This window comes from Solea senegalensis, linkage group LG10 (assembly GCF_019176455.1).
Source record: "Solea senegalensis isolate Sse05_10M linkage group LG10, IFAPA_SoseM_1, whole genome shotgun sequence".
In the NCBI taxonomy this organism is placed as follows: Eukaryota; Metazoa; Chordata; class Actinopteri; order Pleuronectiformes; family Soleidae; genus Solea; species Solea senegalensis.
In genome coordinates, this window is record NC_058030.1 from 9,723,245 (window position 1) to 9,740,336 (window position 17,092).

Sequence of the window (17,092 nt, forward strand, 5' to 3'; positions counted from 1 at the left end):
TGAATTATACAAAATAAGCTGAGGGTTGAGTAAAGCTGTGTCCTCCCACTTCAAAGGTCCAATGAGGTGTCCTCGAGGAAAAAAACATGACTTTATGCAAGATGACGTACAGTAGTTAAGACTGGTGGCTCCCTGGTGTGAATGTGCTTAATGACATGAACACGGAGCCGCATTTCCAAGTACTCATCACACTCTACAACTGCCATATGGAGGGTTCTGTATATCAGCAATTATGGTTCTGCAACACGGAAAACAAACAGTTGTGAAAATGGATTCAATAAATCTATACGCGGCATCTAAAGTCATCATGTTATTTAGCAGCTGAACATTCAGTGACAGAAAATGTCTGCACAGCTTCACGCGGGGCGTGGTAAATAAACACCAAGCGTGAAACTTGACAGGATTTTGGAAAACGGCATCGCACGCAGACTCACGCTGATTTACGGTTATCAAACACACATCCTTTAGATGGTGACAAGTAATGTGTTTGCTGTGTTTTCCAGCATTTGTCTCTCAACACTGCCAAGCTTTGAGGTGGTTTTTCAGACGAGCGCAGGAGGCTTTTTAAAAAACAACATTTATAAGCTGCAGGGCACTCCATCGCAAACGGGAGCGGCCATCCAATCCAGGCTGTGGAGGAAACCGCCTCCCCAAAAAAGCTCACCAAACAAATGGCACAAAACGTTATTTTTCACATGGCTACTGTAAAAGGAGCCTTTGTGTACTCAAAAGGCTGCTCCAACCGACACTTTCCCAACTGCAGAAAAGGAAAGGACAAATGGAAAGAAATACTCAAAATGAAAAGTACGCCATGTACCCAGTGGAAGGAGGGGATTTTCTGGTGAGCAGTAAAGATATATTTTGGGGGGGAGAGAGCTCCTTCCTGAGGCTTCTGATCTGCTGCCTCACCAGAAGGCCTTGGCTTATTGTCAGGGCGTTGGTCTCGTTTCCAGCAGCGGCACTTTCGGTGCGACAGCAGCTTCATAAGACCTTAATCATGTGTTTTATTTTTAACCGTTTCAGTTATCTGATGTGGCCAATGCGTCGCGCAGCAGTCATGGTCAATGAGAAGCTGCAGTTAATGTGAAGCACATATTGTGGATTTACTTTGACGGCAATGCTTGTTCACGGGTAAGAAATCCTTACCGTGAACACCTCTCATTGAGTGGCAGCGCTGAACAACAGCTAATGGACAGCGATGCTTGTGGCTCTTGCCACGCGTCTGCTGAAAACCCATTTCAAGCTTTTAGCCACTTATAACCAAATCATATACCGCGAAGGCTAATCTCAACAAGTAGAAACACTGAGTGCAGCGAGGCTGCCGTGAAGAAAGGCACCTGGTGCGAACAATGTAGAGCTTCTCCATCACACTATAGAAATCTCTTACTTTTAATACAATTAATTCAAATGTCCCACCTCTCTTAAAAAGCACACTCACAGCTCAAACTTATCTAAGCCAAGCCGATAATGGTGGACTCGGCATGTCATATCTCCTATGACTATGCATGGGAGGGATGTCTGTTTCCCTGAGTTAGACCTAAGACCTAGACCTTCTGCGCCTCCTCTGATGTCTCCTTAGTGGCCTTGTGGAGTTCGGCTCCCTGTAGCCCTGGGTCTTTCAGGAGACGTGATGTTGAGCCCCCAACAAAGCCTCTATCTTCCCACTTCAACAGGATAGAGCTTCACAGCCCATCTGCCTTCCCTGCCCTCTGCCACCACGTCTGCGTACTTCACCCTCTTCCCTTCTAACAACTCTTCCCATGGCACTGTTAGCTCTATTACATTATTCTAATATGATAATCATCTCTATTAGATAGACGATTACATCTACACTGAATCACACAGTCTAATCCAATACGTTGGAAACATGTATGTAACAAAGATTGTGTTACAAATGAATACTAACTCAGTCTTTATGAATCTTATGTTTAAATGACTTGTGGCCTTGAGTTTTGAACACATTTTCAGTGGTTTCGTCCAACTCAAATTAAGTTGAAGGACTGAATTTCTCCAGACATTCATGAATGTTGCGCAAATATGTACTGATTCTCAATAATCCTGCCAAAGGCATCCATTATCACCCAGCTGGCATTCAGATGTTCTGCAGATGAGCTCAATCCAGCAAGAATAACAGCATCACTGCAACATTTTCATAAACATAGAAAAACTGGTTCTGGAAAGTTCATACTGTGCTTAAGGTCAAATGAGGTGACCACTCTTTTGACACGTTGTGAATATCACACAGAAATGTGATGATGACCCACTATATGAACACTGTGTGATCATTCTGGACATCCAACTTCTTCTGAGACAATGGAATTTTGATTTGCTGCCACATGCTGATTGTAGACTGTCGCTGAGTTGATGCCCACACTTCTGGGGAACAGGTTTTCAGATATCTGTAAAGGTTATGACTGGATGAAGGCACAGGACACACAAATAAGATATTTGCAATTATTATAATTATTATATAACATTGTCTCTCTCGCTGCCAACAAGTAACCGCATCAGTGACGTCATATGGAACAATAAATCACTACTTTCCTATTTTTCTGACATTTGGACAAGATCTGTTTGGGGTGTGTGAGGATGAGACAGAGGAAAACAGAGAAGGGTGTGGCAGGGCTGGAGCTGGGCAGTGAAGAGTCAGTCCTGGTCAGTAAAGGAAATGAATAGTCCAGTTCTGTGTCATCACAGCATCCACCTCACCAACATGTGCTCGATGCCCTCAAACCATGTGTCCCAAACCATTTTTTTTTCTCAATTATTTCGCTCAACAATGTCTTGGAGCCCCGAATCAACATTTTGAAGCTCAATACTTACAGGAAGGAAGTCAACGATCTGTCACAAAGGACATCTGCTTGCAGTTTATGCCTAATTCATAAATCCAGTGCATACGCCTGTTCCAGTACATATACCAGTGCATACCACTACGTTTGAAATGACTTCACTGTGGAGCGATCCAGGAGTCAGCGGGAAGCTCATACAGAGACCAAAATCAATAGTTTATGACTTGCATTTAAAGGAGAGCTGAGAAGGTCTCTTCGGGTTCAGGTAAAACCACAGTGTTCTCTTGATATAACATAAAGTACATGCAGCCTTAGAGGGGAGCACAGATTCACATCACCAACCACAGAGGCCTGAATCCACTGGCTTTAAAGAAGGTGGCTGATAATCAGAGGGGTCACTTATTTAATCATAAAGGGCTTCAATGCATTAGTTAGTATTATGCAGATCCTGCACTTTGAAATTGTGCTGAGTGAAACGGTACTGTAAGATTAAAATGGTTATACACTCACACACACACATAATGATCCAAGAATTTAAGACTCTTATGTACAAGATAGTGGAAAATCCCACCCATACTCAAAATGTAGTTCTCAACTAAAGGTTACATTAGGGATTTCCCTAATTCATTAGGATCAGTTGTCTTGTAACTGCATACAAAATCAGATATCTCGTTTTAGACAACGTTGCACTGGATGGGCTGACCTATAGCCAATGGATATACAGTATGTTTGACCCCACAACCTTGCAAAACTTACATTTTTATCTTTAGACAATATTGCTCCACAGAGCAGATTCTGGGGATTTCTCAAAGCAACTCTTGGATTGGACGAGCAATAATTCTTGCACTAAAGACAGGGGCCAATATTTTAACAACACTCATGGGTACACAAGTGTTATTTACAGAAGGAAAGACTTGAAGATATGTGAATCTATCCTTTAATGGTGTTGTTTTTTTTTTCTTATTTAGACGCCAGGAATCGGTGAAGGTGTTGCTTACAAAAACCTCTCGGGACTAAATCCCAAACCCCACAGACACATCCATGCAGTTAATTTGCTGCATCAGCTCCCTAACTGTATCCACTCAGCCCAACAGACGGCTCAGGAATGCTGAAATGCATACACAAAGACAGATGTCAGGTAACGGCTGGACTTTCCCTGGCAGTAATGCATATTTCAAGAGAAAATACGCTGTACTGTATTTTCATTTATCTTTCAAACATCATAATTTTTAGCTGTTATGTTGACAAACGCCTCTTCTGCAGTGTGATATATGGATGGGAGGAGTCCAACTAAAACATTTGTGAAGATATCTTTTTTTGCAAGGTATGGCTGGTTGCCCCGCAGAATCTGTGCAAAAAGAAAGCAAATCACAAGAGAATAAGTGACGGGCTCCAATTAGACGGGAGGGGAAGGTCACGATAATGCCAACATGTCTTTGATGACCGCATTAGTTGTAGGGCCTCAAGCATAAGTGGTAGTTGTGAAGTCAGTAATAAGGATATTCGTAATTAGGCCCAATCACTCACTTACTATTCAGAGTCCCTCTTGATTATGTATAATTTCCAAGCATTGTTATCACACTGATTAATCACCAACATAATCATGTTTTCTGCCACGTATCGACTTATGGCGTCAATGCAACAGGGAAACAGACACACTACACATACAACCTTGAAGACAGTGCGCTGTTGACATCCATGTTCAATGGCTGGAAACGAAGTCTGTAATTTGGCAAGTCAGAGTGAACCAAGATTATTCCACTTTCGGCTGCCAGGAAAATATTTGCGCTCGCGAGTAGCTGCTAGTTGGATGACACTTAAGATTTCTGTGCAACAGCAGCTGTTGAGCAAGTCACTGTTAGGACTTTCACCCAACACGCACAAAGTGACAAACTGTAGAAGGGAAATATTTACTGCCACGGAGATAAGAATACTTCTTGGTGTTATTTTTTAAGCAACTTTTCATATTTCTCAACGATTGACTGTATCAAAGTCATCAGTTCTCTGCACACACCAGCTGACGTCGTATCTAGTCCGATTATGTCTGGCTGCAAAGTGGAAAGCATTCATTTTGATTGGGAAAGTTTGCCAGAGCAGTAAAAACCAGCGTTTCGACGCGAATAAAATGTAGTCACAGGAGATGTTAACTATTTTAAAGTCCGGACCACAGTCTCTAGCCATCAAATATTTCCACGTTAAATTGCTGACCTCTCTTTTACTGTCTTCTAAACTCAAGGAGAAGCCTGTGTGTGTGTGTGTGTGTGTGTGTGTGTGAAACTGTACACCAACTCCCCTTAAACCTGCTTCTTCATCCAGTTGACTCATAACTTCAACCTTATTAAACCTGACTCCACCCGTTCACCTACAAGTCTTTAAGTGTGAACTGAGGCCAATCATTCAACATCATAAAGGGCTGTCGCCTCCACCAGAATACATCTGTTGATATATATATATATATAAAATATAGATTTATATGATATAAACCAGTTCAGTGTATTAGGGCTAGGACTTTTTCCTCATTCAGCATTCAATAAATGGACATTTGGTGAGAACAACCCATTAACTATTTACTTAAAAATGTTCTTTTCAAAGCATCTACAAAATAAGTGAAGACATTTAATCAAAGGCAGGGCGAATAAACACCAAGAATGTCCCATTTATTATAATATATGGATGTACACTAGAGAGTCAGGCAGTCAGAAAAGGCTGGCCAAGAGCTAATTACCATCCAAAGGTTGTTGATCAACATACAGTATGTGTGCAAATGAGCCATCCAACAGCTGTGCAAGGATCAGACCACATTGCTGTTAGACTGAAACTGCTAAAGAGGTCAAGTTAATGGGTTCTGTTCTGAAAGTAAATGGATGTTGTGGCAACATCTCCATGGCGTTTAAACCCCACTGTCCTTTCAGCAGACCATCGAAACAAAACGATAATAAGCTCACAAACCTTAACTGAACTCAGTGATGCGTAAAACACTCAGTGTGTCCCCTCTGTCGTGACTCACACAATAGAGATTTGTTCTGAGGAGATGCTTGGGAATGCAATGTTGGCTGCAAATTGATGCTCCATGGTCACATGGTCAGCTTCCCAGTTTCTGTAGCCCTCCCCAAGGCCCTATTGCCAAGTCTGGTACAATATGGAACATCAGATTGCACACTTGGCCACAAAAATACAGGTTCTTCTTTGTGCACATTCATATGTACTGTCATCTGCATTTCTTCTGGTTTGGCTGATGCTTTGTTGTTCTCAGTGTGTTCAGCTGTTGCTGTCAGTTTCCAATTGGTTTTAATTTGTCTCTGTGACTTCTTACTGTACTTGAGCCGAGCCTCCTCCACTGTCACATGAAAAAGTACAACTGTGGACTCAAACATCAATATTTCTACGTTCGCTGTAATTTGTTTCAATACCTTGAGAACAACATTATTTGCTCACATGAGAAGATTGATCCCGTTCTCTTACAGTAAAGCTATATTTAGTTTAGCTCAAGGCCTGGCATCTGGGAAAACAGCTAACAGGGGGAAAAATATCACTTATCGTGCTTTTATGGATTAAAGAAAGAAGATAAAGTGAGCCTGAGAGCTCTTGGCGGTCATATTTTGTGACCTTTCAGTGACCCAAACTAGCTTTTTCTGTCAGATCCCAGTTAGTTGAAGACAACAGGCTACTATCCAGCATGGGTGTGGTATGGATTTTAAAAATAGTCTTTATTCTTTATAGCTTGACAAATAAAATGATCTTCTGTGAGACATTTCCTTTAGCCTATGTGTCCATTCTAGCACTAAATATGCAAAACTGAACATACTTTTATTCTGGCTTATACTTCAGGATCATATTTGAACTAATTCTTCTAAGTATTTTGTTTAGCTTATCTGCATCCTTTCTTCCATAAATGTGTGAAAGATTGAACACACGATTACACAAGGAGCTTGGTTGTCTGCTTTGGCGAACCAGTGACGTGTGCTTCAGCTCAACTGTGCAACTATTCTCTGCTCCATACGCTGCCATACAGTCACTCAAACCAAATGGGACACATCTTTTCCTCTGGTTATTTTAAGCCTTCATCACCAGCAGGGTGATGACGTTTGCTCGAGCCTCTTAACACTGGGGTCTGTGTGAACCGCAGCACGAACAGAATACACACCCTCGCACACACACACAATCCCCACCCTGATTCCCCCTTTCCTCCCCCTTTCCATCTTTCGTCAGACCCATGTAGTGATTTTGTCTAACTATATTTATCTGGTGCATGCTATTTCAGACTGTCATCTGGTAGATCCCAGGCCTGGTGCTATCCCTAGCCCCACATTTCTGTCTGAACCCAGCCTGTAATGAGGCCGCCTGGCATCAAATTACTCTGAACACTTCATGGTGCCTTGGCAGTGCCTCAGTGGTGCTGATGAAGATTTTTAACCAGACGGGAGCTCGCGTTGATATGCCTTCATGTCAGCGTGTTGTGAAAAGTAGGGTTTGTAACAGCAGCATCCCACCGCCGTGTCGAGACGGTATGGAAGAGAAAGGAAGGTATCTATACTTATTTCATATGACTCAAAACCATCCCACTGGTAAAGAAAGTCAACTTGTGAGAAAAATGTCAGGGAACAACAACAAAACAAATGCACAGACTAGAGCCACATAATACCACCTTCTGCTAAAGCTCAATTGTTTCCCTTGTCTTGGAGCAAAGGCTAATGATGTTTAGAGACAAGACCTAATTAGAATCACAAAAACTATTAATTCATAGACAGATGTCTCATGATTAACCACAGCTGCCTTGTGTTTATGAGTCATATGTCCCCAGGACTGGAGGGAGTCCCCAGACTTACAGTGAGCTTCTCTATATTTAAAATAGTGAGTCATTCTCATGTGTGAGCTGTTCCGTCCCATATAAATAGTAGACCCCAGTCTTAAAGGAATAGCTGAGAGTGGAATGAAACTTAACACATGTAATATGTAACATGGTACACATGAATATTGAAGAAATTGTTTGTGGCTTAACTTTCACATAAAACACATCAGATAACAAGCTCGTCTCTCCATTCCCGTTCCAGCAGCTCCTTCACATCGAACATTCTTCAAATGTTGGCTAATTGTGGCGCACACATACTTTTCGTTGTCGTTGTTTTGTCTATATTAGGCGAGCGAAACAGAGGGACAATTTGATTAATGCCTCCTGCTCTGGCTCGGTATTAGCTGACCGAGCCACATCCAGATGTTGGAGTGGAAACCTCTCTTCTCATAACACATCTCAGACGAATCAGCCCAACAGAGGAGACGTATCCCATGATACACAACAGTCTGAAGCTACTGATCGTGCCTTGTGAGGCAGACGACAAAGCAGGCATTGTTTTCTATCATCATAATTTGGGGCAGCCACATGTCCAAGAAGAGAAGGATTGGGCACCGGTTTAATGCCCCCGATCAAGGCCACCAATCTCTAATGCTCCCCAGGCGCAGAGTGTGTTCACTATCACTAACTGGTTTGTGTGGAAAAATATCATATTCCAATTCTTAATATGAGGACGTACGATAATGATGGCATTACCAATTGATAACATTTATGATAAATGAGTGTGGATTGGGCAAGTGACCTGATTCCACATTAGGAGCAAGAACACGTTTGCCATTCACTTTCCATTTTAATTATTTCCAATGGATAGGAAAACCAATGGCAGCCAGGAGAGAACTAATTCCTCCTTATTCACTCCACCTGCCTCCCCAAAAGAGAGATAAAACATATCTGAAAAATGAATAAGGTTAAAACCAGTAGAGGCCATCTACTCATGCATAATTGCTGCTTATTGAAAACTTGGCTGTTCAGTGGTGATGAGAATTTTCATCATAAACACACTGACTTCCCTTCATGCAGTTGCTGTGGAGGAAGAACATACTTTTTTATTGGCGTTACCGTTTTGAACTATTTTGTAAACCCCTGTATTGTTATTCTAATATCATTTAAATCATTAATGTAAAAACATGGCCCCTTGACTCTTTCGTCATGCAGCAGATACCCCAATGAGCATGGCATTAGTGTATGGTAATCCAATGTCATTACTCAAAATAATATAATGCACATTTTTGAGTATGTGAGTATAATTTTGTTGGCAAAAGCACCATTTTTTTCCCCAGGACACTTTCGTTGTGTCCATGACTCAGCCAACAATGATTAAGTATAATAAAGGTAGAAGTTAGTTTTACCATGGTCTATGCCAAAATGTAGGTCAGGGTCTTGAGAACTGTTCATTAAATACACTTCATGGTCAATGGTTTGCTCCTTCAACTCCTAAGAAATACACACACAAAAAAAAGTCTGAAGACGAGCATCTGCGACATTCAGTACTTAGTCGTATTTATTTAGTCGTAAATAAATAAATAGAGTCGTTTAACTTGATCATCGTACTCGCTCCAATTCACAAACCTTTGAATTTCCATAAAGTAGTCAGATGGGTCGCAGTTCTTTTTCAATAGAGATTAAAATCTGAAAATTTGATGATATGATTATCTGAATAAAAACTTCTACACTCATCTGTGTATAAGGTAAAAAGGACTGGTGAACTGACACAGGTTCAGATAGAGTCCCATTAACACTGACCTGCTGTCTATGAGTGGTTAAGTATGAATGATACCATTCAATAATAAGGGGGAGGACTTTAAAATCATTCAACCTCTTAATTAAGAGATGTGGCTGCTGCGTGTTAAAAGCCGAACTAAAATCAACAAATAAGAGGCGTGCACTTGAGGTAGGATCCTCCAAGTGCCTATCATCTGTACTTCTGTTACTCTTGTATGCAAACTGAGAGGGATCTAGAAAACAACTGATTTCAAGAAATTGATAATCATTTTCTCAAAACACTTCATTACTAGAGATGTGAGTGCTACAGGACGGTAGTCATTGTTCTTTTTACAGCTTGCTTTTTTGGGTACAGGAATAATAGCAGAGCTTTTCCAGATAGAGGGAACACAGCGCATTTTCCTCCTTCATTCATACAACTATCACCTCACACTGCTTCTGCTGCAGGTAAGGTCCTGCAAACCATTCATCACTAAACTACCGCGAAACTCTTTACCATCATGATGTGACAGGGGTTAAAACAACACTGGAATACATCGTGAGATAGCCTTTCACCTTCCACCTGGGGACAGAATCTGGGCCTGTGTTTATGGACAGAAAATCTTCTGTGTACAAACCCGAGGCTAAATTAAGTCTGTGTGTGGGCTGTCTGCCTGCTATGAACAGATTATGGCCTGAAAATATAATCTGAGCAAGACATTGACAGCCAGCAAACTCAAAGAGAGCAATGTATGTGGGAAAAGATCATCTGCCTGGAGAGTATAGAGTCCTCAAGGCCTAAGACATGGCAGTATTTCTCTTACAACACACTGAGAATGAATTGTTGTGCATCTGGCACATGTGCAGCCCTGTGAAGAACGACAATAGCTTCCTCACATGCTTCCCCCGATTTAAAGGATAATTATGCTTAATTAAAACTGGTTTCTTCGTTTGTTTTTGTTGTTATATTCTTAGTAATTATAGTATTTTTACCTGCTAAATGAATTCTGGAAGGTGTAAAAGATGCCACTTGGAGGAAAAGATGTTCAGACTAGCTTTAAAGAATACTGCAGACTGGGTCTGATAAAGAGTCTTGGTACCTTGAGGCAAAAATCAACTGGTTGGTGCCTGTTGATCACTAATGTCTTCAATTCTATTTGCACTGTTTATGCATTTGGTGGAATGACAGTAGAGATTAGTGTGGTGAGCCAGCTCAATGTGAAGGTTAAATGGGTGTATGCATGATCTAAAACTAGTAGAAATTAATAATAAAGGTGTTAAACGAGATTTATGCTGCTCTACACATCAGAGGAGTCCTTGTTGAGGGAGTTGCCATTAGATTGTGCAGTTCTGCAGCAACATTAGACAAATCACTTTTGAAAGAGGAATAAATACATGAATAGAAACATTCCTACCCATTCTGTTGGTTGTAAACATCCATAACAGTGAACAGATCACTTTTGACCTACATACACGCCATATCAAGCCACATAAAAAATAACCCTAACCAACTGGATTATTCGTACAATGTCCTCTTGTTAGTCTGCTCACATTTCTTGCGGTATCAAAATCTTTTGACACTTTGATTCTGCACGTCTGGCCTTTAGCCGACATCTCTGTGACGACAGCAGCTCCCTGTCATCAGGCAACATTGGTCAAGTGTCTTGCACAAGGAAACAGGAGTTAAAGCTGGTAGGGATCAAGCCTCTAACCATTTCCATTATAGACATGTTGTTTAATTACTGGACATATGTGCTTCCCGCGTCATTGCTGCAGGTCAGATAAAAGAAACTCGACCAAAATTGTGGAGAAGAAAGGAGTGGGGGGGTTGTTGCTCATACAGCTTTTACAGAGTCTTGCAACTATGTTCGCCTTGAGCCAGACTTCCCCAGAAAAACACGAAATGAACTACTATGACTCACTGAAATGCAGGAAGTTATTTCACAATAGAAAGTAGAAAAATAATGTTTGTCTCCCATGCTTTCATTTTCTGTAAGCAGAAAGTTTACAAATTACCCAGGAGGGAAGGTGCTTTCTCTGCAGCAGAGAAGACCCCGAAGGACCAGTTATGGGATAGTTAGATAGATTAGACAGACAAACAGATCATTTCGTGCTGAGTTGTAAGTATTCATTGATGCGAGTGAAAATGACAACAGCATACAAAAACGTACGCCTAAGACTTGCTTCATAGTGTGTCTAGTCTCGTTTCTGTACATTCTGTCCTTGGGTCACATATGGAAGGATTTCCTTGGAGAAAGAACAGACAAGAAGCTCTGCATTTATAAACACTGATTTCCTTGCATGGATCTACTCCCAATGCCCAGTTTTTATTCTGTCCTAACATTGTGTGGTGTTTAAACTAAGAGGTGAGGCGAGGGTCACACACGGCGCGTCTGTGGGACCAACATAGCGCGCTCGCAACTCTAATCTCATCAATTTCCCAATGCAAATATTGGACTTAATAATCTTCTGTGCAGACACTTGTAGTCACACCGTTCTCTCTGCCAACTCTTAAGGCACACACAGCAACCTTGTATACAGACACTTCACAAAGCTCAGGCAGAATCTATATTTATTTTTTTCTTGTAACCATAGTGACAAATACACTCGAGGGGAGACAGCAGGCTCATGGTGTCTCAGGATGCAAATCCCTCCGTTGAGTTTTGCAGCTGACAGTGCAAACACATTCAGGAGCAAGACATCTCTAAAATACTGACATTTGCATAAGCCTCGTGTGTAGCAGATGTGATCATTTTTGTTGCGTCGGACGTTATTTGAGCAATTTTTGACACACATTCAAGTGGCAGCAGATCGATCTACACGAGAAACGTCCAAACCTTGTGCGTCTATCGACAGAGAGAGAGACAGGAAACAATTTCTATTGCCAGGCCAACTGAAAAACACGTAAGCACAAGGGAGCCATTTATGGTTCGGAAAGAGCTGCCCTGTCATTTTTTCCAAATTCTGGCGGAGTGGTGGTTAAAGGGGAGCCTTAATAGCCACAGACGAAATGCAGAGCTGCAGGGCATTTTTTAGACTCCAAACAGCAACATGTCATGTCCACTTTCAGATTGAGCCACGATAAAATATTCATCCCTATATCAGCCCTAAAAAAAAAAGCCTGTCACATGTCTGTCGAACACAAACCCCTGCGTGGCATCCACTCTAAATTCAGTCGGAACGTAATACTCACTGACACCAGTATATCAGTATTTAGTCAACCCAGGTAGATGGAAGTTTGTAATAGATAGACGCACTGAGCAGGAGGTTTGAGAATGAAAGATAGAACACATTAACTCAGGAAATTACAGTATCGATCTGGTGAGCTCACACCACGGGAAATCGTTTGTTGCACCACTTAAGAAGACTTATGAAAACGCTATAACCAAAACATAATTCCCTGTTCCGTGATGACGATTTGCTTTGAATCAGATCTGCTTCTGTGAGAAAAGTCTCTGGGTTGTTGCAGACCCACTTTTTCAGCATGGGCTGTGTGTTTTTTTTTTGTTTTTTTTTTTGAATAAAGCACTAAGGTATGTGGACATCACGTGGCATGTGGCCTGCGGCATTTGAAAGACGTAAACGCGGGGAGGAGATGACTCCCTCTGCAAGCCTGCTGCGTAGTCAGACGAGTCCCCCGACAGCTTGTGGCAAGCATTTTGTTTTTTTTGAGAAAAGGGGAGGGCAAAATCTAATCAGTGACTTGGTACATCTGGTCAACATTAGCATTTAGTTCTCCAGGGTCAGTGGGTGAATTCTGTTCACACTGAGGCAGCAAGGACTGTGCCAGCACATAATTAGATGAGGAGGAATTGTTCCTTCATTCAGTTATTTCCCATTATATTGTGCCATAATTTTGATTAGAGGAACATTTGGTTTATATGTGGGAAAAACACATGAGCACTATTTGCCAACTACTGTATTCATATCTGCATAAAGACACTGCAGAGTGATGCAAGAGGGTTCAGTAAATTGCCGTCAAATGCAAAGTGACCACACTCAATCAGCAGCCACTGTTTACCCCGGCGCATGTCTTATTCTTTAGCAGAAGCGCAGCAGAGAGTGGGGTTTATCTATAATTGAGCAAACAGAGGGGCAGATGACTCTTTTCATGCTTGTGGTGAAGAGATCACAGTGAAGGAAAAAAAACAAAACTGCATCCAACTCCGCAGCTGAGGTTTGATTCTGTGCCACTGAAACAAAGCAATACTCCTTTGTTCTGATGAAGAGACTCGGTTTTTTTCTTTTTCTACTTTGGCTGCCAATGAGACTCTCATGCAGAAGTTTGCCCAGACTTAATAGGAGTGAAATTTGCACCGAGAGTCTGCAGATTTGACAGCCGACAGAAAACAATGGGCTCAACAGCTGCTCGGAGTCCACGGCTCATCCCACAAACTCTCCATATGTGCAGTTTTTTCACTGAGGTGGTTAAGCGGTTTCAAGAATGCAGAAGTACATCCACATAGTGGATTTACCCCGTACTCAAGGGAAAATACAAGAAGATCTACTGCATGAGAAAGGTCTTCTGTAGCTGACTTTACTGCTGCTGTATAGGGCCATTGTATGATTTGGCCTCCTAGCGTTCCCCTCCCTTGCATATATGTGCAGTGCACACTCACAGTCTCCCCTCAATCCCCTCTCCTTCTTTCACTCACTTTCATCTCTCCTCTTTGGGTGGAGTGGACGCAGTGCCTGCTGTCACTGTGCACTTCCCTCTGAAAGAGGCATTCATTGCTGCTGGCAGAGAAACCTCGGCTCACCTCTTAACCACAGAGGGCTTCAGCTTCACTCGCTCCTGCCTTTGGCAACACTTTCAATGCAAACATTCTCAAGGTAAATGCATTCACACATTCAACTGGGAACAGAATTAAAGTTGGAGGGAAAAAAAAGGCATTCGATGAGAGTCCGACAGATGTTGTCTCAGACCTTGGAACAGGGTCTTACCCTTGGCACATCTTTTCCACCCATGTATTAAGTTTCATCCAGGAAAATAAAGGTTTCAGGGCCGGGTACAGTATAGAGAGAATGGAGAACGAAAAAAAGGTAAAGAAAATACGATCATGCCTGAACTCTGTGTCCAATATTGTAATTGTTGCAGGTATACATTAAAGTTTGTTTAGTTCGAGGAATCAGTTTTGACTTAAGTATTCAGGGGGAAGCCTCTCAGAGGACAGTTATCTGATTTCCTACCATGCATCTGTGACAAATGTGTGCAGAATGGAGGAACAGCATACTAACACAGTCATATGTGGTTTCACTTACCTCCATGACCAGCGCTGGGGAGACAGAGCAGCAGGGTCAGGACCAGGACTGAATGAAGGGCTCTCATATTTTCGTGCTGAAAGTTAAGTCCTCAACTCTCACGTTAAAGACACGCCATTCAAACAGGGACTGAATGAGTTTCAGTTTTGGGACCTGCTACAGGATACTCCTCTATGTGAAGGGGCAGGGCTGGGGAGGAACCATAAGAGGGACGCCCTTTTTTACTTAACCCACACACACACACACAGGCCTACACTCTGCAGTACATTCACACACATCTTCAACATCAAATCCTGTCCCTCTCTGCTGCCACAGCGCTTACACAACAACTGTCGGTAGACACAAATGTGCAAAATGTCACACATACAAACCCATCCCTTCAAAACACAAATACATACATTTATACAAGTCATGCTCAGCCACAGAAACAACACATCTCTTCTTCTCTCTCTCTGTTCCTGAATCTGTAGAATCCTTCCTTTTGTCCAACTCAGTAATTGGAGTGGACTTTAGAGACCAGCCCTCCGCAAGAATAAACCTTTTTACTTTTAATTAAAGAAGGGAAAAAAAATCAGGTTGCTTTATTCACTCTGTGCTTTAACTTTTTTTTTTTTTTTTTTAAGCTTTTCCCTTGATCAGTGTCTCATTCTATATATTTTTTGTTCAACAAGCTCAGTCCTCAAGCGAATTAAACTCACACTTAAGCGTGGAGTAGCACTGAGGTTGTGTTGGATTTGCATTTACTATCTCTCCTCCACTGATCAAGTCAGGGACTCTGGAGAAGTTTTCTAAAGCATTCACTTATGGTGAGTGCCGTCACTGACTGCTCTCCGCCGTGCATTTACTTGCTTATTTTTCCTCTATGAGGTGGGCAACACTCTTCACAAGGATTCATGTTTTGTGGTGGAATGCTGAGATGAAGTTGCTACATTCACTATGAAAGTCTCAGCATTGTCTGCTAGTTTCTAAACACTGCCTCTGATGTGATAAATAACTTTGATGTCAGTTCTCGTCAGTACTTTGGAGAGAAAAAAAACCCAGTTCCTTAAGAAATTACCTTCATATTAGCTGTCTTATGAACAATTAAATCATGTTTGTGTGGCTTTTCTCATTCATTTGACTCAATCTGAGGGCTTTTCCTTTGGACCAGCAGCACCTCCAGTGGCACATGACCTAACTGTTCCATACTGGAGGCGTATTAACTTGTTGGGAAAACAGCCACAGAGAGAAACACAAGAGTGTGAATGACTGTAGCCGTAGGAAAAGCTGTAAACTAGCACATGGCAGCTCCAGCATGACACAATTTATTGCAGAGAAGCTTTTCTGACACTACAGCCTCCGTGATTATTCCGGCATGACATGAGCTACAATTAAAATGCTCCCTCTGAGGCTAAGCCAAAACGTTTGCACCAATGTCATGCTCTTGCCTCCCCGGGGATGCATAATTTGCCCAAGAGGGATGTCACCCACTGATATGAGTGGGCTCCTGCAGTATGTGAGAGCACATGCAGTCTTATGCAATCTGTGGCTCCTTCAGTACGAGCACTCCACATGATGAAAGTACAAGTGCGTGAACCCCACTTCATGAAAATAGGTTAAATCAATTCATGACATTATTATGTAGTTATTTCATTTTGTGTGTGCGTGTTGTGTGGAGTCTTTATCAGCCGAATGTAAAGAGAAGCCTCTTGTTGTTTGTTTATGGTCAACTGTTCTCACCAAAAATCCATCATTGTACTCTGAAGGACTAACAAAACACCAAAACATGTTGAATGCATTTACCTCCTCATAAAAACCCCTTTAAACCTGTGAATGTGCTTTGTTTTTATCAGCATGCACTCGTCTTTCATTCATTATCTACCTTTATATCTTCAGTGCAACATTTTACAGTGAAACTTAATTTATGTAACCCCCCCCCCGCTGTGCATACAAATCCTCGCATTGGTTAAGGACGAGATAAAAAAACAACACAGGAACTCACTTATGAAAAACATTGCATGAACAGAAACAATACAAACACTAACATATCTCGCAGTTCAACAAGCTAAAAGCATCACCGGATATAAAATGTTATTCCTAACGGTTCGGCATTAACTGATAAATACATCCAGCACACACCAAGTAACATTAGTATTCATTTGGAGCTGCTTTACTGTTCTACTCCCGGGTAAATGACCTGGTTATTATGCTGTTCAATGGTCCACTGTGTCTACAGTATCTGCTGCTTGGCACAGGTCAGGTATTGTACATCACATTTAGAAGAGCTCTTTTCAGCCCAAAGCGATCACTATGATGTAAAAAAAATGAGCCGAGTCTGCAGACCAAGAAACCAAATTAATGAGGAAAGAGAGGCGACACAGAACTGCCTCGTTGGTAGTAACTCTTTGTCCTTATGAGGGTCACTAAATCAATGTTCATCTCAAAACGCACATACCCGTGCATACATTGAAAGTGTCATTGGTCACCGTGATTAATCCTCCTCCTCCACACC

The 17,092-nt window shown here is 41.8% G+C and overlaps 1 protein-coding gene across 1 annotated transcript in view; it reads right to left on the minus strand.

Moving 5' to 3' along the window:
- The window catches only part of cspg4 (chondroitin sulfate proteoglycan 4), a 52,403-nt gene extending 37,673 nt beyond the window's left edge, over nucleotides 1–14,730 (minus strand). Inside the window, exon 1 of the mRNA XM_044037073.1 lies at nucleotides 14,602–14,730. Within this exon, the coding sequence (XP_043893008.1) occupies nucleotides 14,602–14,668 (67 nt within the window). The 5' untranslated portion in view covers nucleotides 14,669–14,730. The remainder of the gene's footprint in view (nucleotides 1–14,601) is intronic.
- Nucleotides 14,731–17,092: the final 2,362 nt, after the last annotated feature.